General features: G+C 36.2%; 1 protein-coding gene across 1 annotated transcript in view; it reads right to left on the bottom strand.

Moving 5' to 3' along the window:
- Positions 1-4254: 4254 nt before the first annotated feature.
- LOC140172539 (uncharacterized) overlaps positions 4255-6665 on the bottom strand; it is a 32606-nt gene continuing 30195 nt past the window's right edge. Inside the window, exon 2 of the mRNA XM_072195685.1 lies at positions 4255-4356. Within this exon, the coding sequence (XP_072051786.1) occupies positions 4255-4356 (102 nt within the window). The remainder of the gene's footprint in view (positions 4357-6665) is intronic.

The raw sequence follows: 6665 nt of genomic DNA, 5'->3' as shown, positions 1-6665 counted from the left end.
AGTTCCAAGGCCCACAGAAGTGCTAAAGACACGATAAACCAAACAATCAATGTAGGCACAAAAACAGGCAAAGTTCGATGGCCAAAAATAGCCAATTCCAGAGCCCACAGAAGTATCAGGAAAACAATACAAAAGTACACTGTAAGTGACGAAAATCACTGTGCACATAGCAGACAAACAACACCAAACAGACAAAACAACAACAACCGACGTTTCGAGCAGATAAACTTAAAATATAAAATCAAACAGCAAAAATTTGAAAACAAACTCAAGTAAAAAACTAAAGGCAAGCTCAAACATGTACATGTAACTCAGTAGCAAACAATACAACAAACTCAGAACAAAAGTCTTTACTCTATGAAAGCAAGTTCACTACGAACTTGTTTATCCTCGCGGTCCGTGCCCTAAATAGAATGTGAAATACTGAAATCGCACGTTTGGTTTCGAATAGTTAGACAGGCGTGCGATCACGGCGTATTTAAATCTCAACCACTCATGGTTTTATGTCGACAATATTTTGGGTGAAACTGAAAAACAAATTAATTGGGCGATATAAGGACTGACAACCAAGAAAAGGTCAAACAAATCTTAATAAATTCATTCACCATAAAGTTATAATTAATTGACAATATTGGGAGAAATGCACGCGAGGTGGGCCAAACTTGACAACAGGTTTACGCAGTCAAACTTAAAGTGAAGACGCGTTAACGCGTACTTCTTGACACGCATAACAATTGGTCAATTTCGTCCTGCCATGAGCCAGGGAAGGTTATAGATTAAAATGCATGTTGGGAACGCATTCAAAGTAATTATGTGGCCTGTAACCATCATCTAGATTCAAGGGCCATCGTGGTTAATAGGCTGTGGTAGAGAGATAGACTATACCAAAGTGGTGAAATTGGAGTACGATGAAATGCTTGTCTGTTACCGTGGTCGATATGAAGCCTGTCTTAAGAAGCTTTAGATCAGATTGAAATGAGATTGATAAGAAGAATCGGATAGAGTGGGTCTGTTGTCAACAGGTTATTGAAGTTAACTGTACTATCACAAATTTAGATAAATGTGATGAGAATTGTAAGTTGGTTAAAGAGACATTTAAAAATCCGAATGAGATCGCAGTACGCGCAACGAAAATGGTAAAGAGGTTTTGTTCATTTCAGAAATGGGGGTTATCATGACGGTAACTTAAAGGCCCATTCAGTGATTTGCTCATCCGGACGATCGTAAAAGTCACTAAAATTCAATAAATCATTACTGTGAATTTTAATTAAATTCATCTATTACTTTATCTTACAAAAAAAAAAACTTTACAGAATGTTTTGCTCGATTGTGCTGTAGCAACGCGTCTTTAGAGCGTGCGAAAGGATAACTTGACATTTAGATGACAATCACCTAATCCTTTTTAAAAATCACTTTAACTACAGAGTTAATATGCGGTGCTTAACCTAAAAATCATATTAACTTCTAAATTTATTTTGTTTTCGAGAAAGAAGACACTATATTTTCCAATGTTTGTTTTAATTCAATATTTTTTAGTCGTTTTTCTAGCAAAACAAGCAGTTCGTGCGAAGTTAGTTCATCTCTAGTTCTTTTTAATTTGCACGCTTGTTCATAGAAGACAAGATGTGTAACATGATCTTTATTGACAACCGATCGATATCGGCAACCTTGTCGGTTTTGCGCGAGATACGAACGTGCTCCTTTCGTTGTATGAAGAAAGTATTTCGTTTACTTCAAGTGTTTTTAAGTAAAATTCAATGTATTTGTATTGTAGTTAGATTTAAACATTTTTAACCGTCGGAGAAAAGTCATTAATTCACCTTTTTCCAGAAAGGTACAAGTCTGTGGCGAAATGTAACCTGGTAAAACCGCGCAATTTATAAGTTTAATGCAAATACTAACAAATTATCACACTTACACCCACACGGGGGCAGACTGAATTGACATTTCACAACATGCTGTGATTAAAATTAAGTAACAAAATGCTACAAACTACATTAACGAAGCCTGTGAGTTTAGGACAAGAAACTTTAAAGTCAAGTCAGTCTGTGAAATATGTCCTTGGGATGAAAGAAATTGGACATCATTATTAAATCATGATCATGACTTATCATATTGATCAATAATCATGATGTTACTTTGTTACATATTGATCATAATAACGCTTTATTCTAAATGTCACAAGTATGAAATTGAAAAGAGTGACTGTTAATATACAATCTTCAGCATCTTGAAGTTTCTTGTATTTTATACATTCTTAATATTTTTTATACATACAAATCAAAAAGTAATTCTTGAGCCTGTTTATGTTCTTGTGTGATAGTTGATCATTGAAATGACAATACAAGACCTCTTCAAATATATATTTAAAGATCTTGAATATGTGTGTTTAAAATTGATGAAAGTAACACCCGAGATATGCCGAAATTGTGCAATCCCTTTCAGTTTCGTCTTACTATATGGGTAAAAACTTACACGTTATTTTATATACACGATTCAATAAACAAATTCAGTTCAACAGGTATAGCCATACGCTTCAACAAGTTGCTTTACGTACGTGACCATCCATAAACAGCGCATGAAAACCGTGGAAATTAGGACGCATCTTTATTTTGCAGCGGCTTGAACCAACAATCTCAACTATGACAAAAGTAATAACATGATTATCATTGTGCCATCACGGAGTTGTTGCTAACTATGAGAAGGATATCGGGTTATATGGAAAATGTTCATTGAGATTACTACGTGTGTTGGTTACCGATTTGTTGATTTTGAGTTATTTGCGTAGTTCTTGACGTCCAGTGGAGCATAGTGAAAGTTTATTCAAGCATCACAGGAGAGGATTCAATAACGTATGTCCTGTCTCCCCCAGGAGAGTGCATTAACTTTGTTTTAACTCGATGCCAAAAGGGTCATCGCTCCGCACATCCGAAAACTGTCGAGAACGTTTATGTTATCTGACAAAACTCTATCAAGGTTGCATTTTACTTTCATATATTACATTATTGTTGATACTTTAATAACAATAAATTATTTTCGAATACCTGGTGTTTAAAATTCACTTTTTATAATTTATATACAATATGTCTTCTTTCGGTAATGGCAAAGTGCAAAACAAGCCCTTTTGATTTCTGCATCGGGGTGGAGTGTTTGGGGGAGGAAGGGTGCTTGAGGAGTCGAGTGTGTGTTCTCAGGTGTAACAAGCTCTACAGAATCTCGGAAGCGGCGATCTGGTTTTGCTGTTAATTTCTTTGGAAGTCATGAATATTTCTGACACGACGTGAACAGAGTACATTATGGTTATGTCCGTCTGTTTATATATCTCCATTTTCTCTCCTTTTCTTTTTTTCTTCCATATAATTTTCTTTACTCAATTTAACTATGCATAGTGCAAAGATTTACTAATGACGCGATCGCGTAAATACGCGCGAAAACCAATAATAGCCAATGCCTCAACCGTTGCGTAACGTTCAATGTTTCTAGTTCAGAGTCTTATCGCTGCTTGCTGCTGCGTCATGCTGTACCAGCCAATAACAAGCCTTGTTTTTATCCGTTTATATGCAATGTGCATGCGTCACACCGCTCAGCGGCCACTCAGCGGCGAGTCGAACGATACCAGCGAAGTGCAACACAGGTAGTGACCACAGATTAGTAAGAGCTAAGATCTGCATTTACCATGTTAACATGAGACTGGAAAGAGCTAAATGTGCAAGAAGCTAGCTAATTTGAATCTGGATAAGCTATTATCATATTCACTAGAGTTCCAATTAGCCCATACGAACAAGTTTGATGCACTGGAAGATACAATGAAGGATCTTTATACTGAACAATCCAAAGCCATAGAAGAAACAATCAATAGCTGTGCCAGGGAAGTATCTGGAAAGGAAGTGAAACAGAAGGAAGATAAACTCTCAGAAGCCACTCTAAAGCTTCTTAAGAAGAGGGAAATGAAACTACAAACCAACATTCAGAAAATAGAGTACTCGAAAGTATGTAAAACCATCAGGAAACAAATGAATGTAGAACTAAGAGAACACAAAGTCATAAAGATACAAAAAGGCAAAACAGGCATTAACACTTTGGAGAACACAGATGGTTGCCCTGCAAAATAAGGAGGGGGAAGTAATAACGGACTTCTGAGAATACCAGATAATTGCAGTAATGCCATTATCCTCCTTATTCATACGAAAGGCAACATCACAGATCTAGGAAACTATCGTCAAATAAGTCTTCTATCCAATGTTTATAAGCTTTTCACCAACTTAAGTCATCACTTGTAGGCTCACTGCTATCGTGGACCTTTACCAGCCCCGAGAACAAGCCGGATTTAGAAACGGAATCTCTATCACGGATCACCTACATGTAGTTAACAAGATCATAGAGAAAGCAAATGAATACCCGCAACCGTTAAAGGGCGCGTGCATTGATTTTGTCTTTTGTAGTTCATCAAAATCATATTCTGTCATTAACCTTTAACAGTCCTGTATTCACTATTTATAAATAGCTATTTATATATCACCATGGGGTACATGGGCGCAGCCATTACACAACATCGTATCACCAAAGAGTATCTCGATAAGCATTCACTCCATACAAATGAATAGGAAAACAAGATGTCGGTATTCATGAATTTACACAAAAATGATATGTGCCAAAATTCAGAAGATTGGGGGATCCTGTAACTTACATATGTTATGAGAAACTGATTTTAGAGAAACGTTACCGAAAGCGTTTTAAAATTTACCGAGCGCCATTCATTTTATAATGTTTTTTATTCGGTAAAACACACCAAATTTTGAGCGACTAGTTGCTGAAGTCAACTGCCTTACCATTGAAAAGTACAGGAAGACCACCCACTGTGCCAGAGGTCAACTCTCCAGACATACTGGCGCCCAGCCATAATGGCAACCTCCATTTCCCTCTATCAAGAATTTATATTGCTATTTATAAATAGTGAATACAGGACTGTTTAAACATTTGTTCGTAGAGGAGATACAAAAAATACCCAATCCAGATTTTGTAACCTAATTTGAATAACTTCATGACGGGTTAAAACCAGCCTGTGTCAGCTAGTTGTGCACTCTCTAACTTTACAGATTTTGTCCTTATCAAAGTTGTCACCACCAACTTTATGTTATCAAATTGAAAGAGCTGTCTTTTAAGAAGAACCTTGAGGCAAGGCAAAAACAGCCGCTTTCCAACATTTTCATATCAAACAGGTGTAAATATAGGTACCTGGATGTGAAGTAAAAGGACGGTATTTACCACCCCTGGTATATTCAGATCAGGTGAGAAGCACCTAGCTTTATTCAATTACCTCATCCAGGGTTTAATCAATGAAATCTTTTCGAGCCTTAAAGCTAAGGGTCTGATATGTTTACTAGCCCTTCCTCCCGGCTTTGTCACTTGCTAAGCGAAGCGACCAATGCCACCAACCAGAAGCGTGCATACAATTTAGGTATTGGTTGCTTTTGCTACCTGGATGAATATTAGGGTGATTCACAAAAAATGAAATTGGTATTTTTCAACGGGACACCCCCTCATTTTGTTCATTTTGGTAATAAAATCATACCTGCAAAATATGAAAAAATTCAAAAAAGTTTAGGGGTGCTACCGGTCAATGAACTTTTGTACACAAAGTCAATGGGATTTATGAGCCATTTTCTTTACAACACAAAAAAGCCATGTTAATTTTCCCTGATTGTGCCAAAAATATTTGATCATAGTGTGAGTAATGTCCTAAAAATAAATGCTAAAGAAAATTGTAAAAATGTTAACCCGCTTTCCAGAAAATTGCATTTTTGTGAAAACTGTTACATTTGGGGCAAGGCAGTTGCTGGAACAGCCAAAATATTATGGTACTTGGCTAATATAAAGTTGTGTTTATGGGGCTCTAGTTCTTTCTTTTTTTTTAAAATGTATGTAGGTTTGTAACTGTAAATTATGTTATTCAAGTGTTGAATGTGTGTAAGTTTGTAATTTTATGTAAGTGTAGTGTAATGTTTAATGTGTAATCCAGTAGTAAATGTGTCTTAGCCACTCTAGCTCTTGTCACAAGTACCTTGCACAAGGTGTAGTTTTGAACTGGCCACTATCCAATGTTGTGACCCCAATTTATATACATTTCTTTTCAACCATGGTGAATCTAATCCTTCCTGTGGTCATTCAATTCAAACAATACAAATCTTCATCAGGTATGGCCATAATGACCACCCCTGATACAGATGTATGGATTTTGATAGTTACTATTACATAAGATTTCAAAAGCTGGTATCACCATTGGGGTAAACTAATATGTGAAGAATTTTAATCTTTTTTTTATCAACAGTTCAGTTCAATAAGGTATAAATTTGGGGTGCCTGGTGGGATTCCAGGGGATATCCCAGGGTATTCTTTTCTTGAGCTACACTCCCTCTGTCACTTTTGAAACATTTTTTATAATTACAGTCAACTATGAACTTTAATTTGGTAAAAACCCATGTTTTCACAAAGTTAGGTATATCATTGAACATTTACTTCAGTTTTGCAAGCCTGGTAGACTTTTTAGGCCCTGAAATAAGCGTTTGAAATTTTTGAAAAAAATCCCATTGACTTTGTGTACAAAAGTTCATTGACCGGTAGCACCCCCTAAACTTTTTGAATTTTTTTCATATTTTGCAGGTATA

Source organism: Amphiura filiformis, chromosome 16, assembly GCF_039555335.1.
Source record: "Amphiura filiformis chromosome 16, Afil_fr2py, whole genome shotgun sequence".
NCBI classification, from domain to species: Eukaryota; Metazoa; Echinodermata; class Ophiuroidea; order Amphilepidida; family Amphiuridae; genus Amphiura; species Amphiura filiformis.
This window is presented reverse-complemented; position numbering and strand designations above follow the sequence as displayed.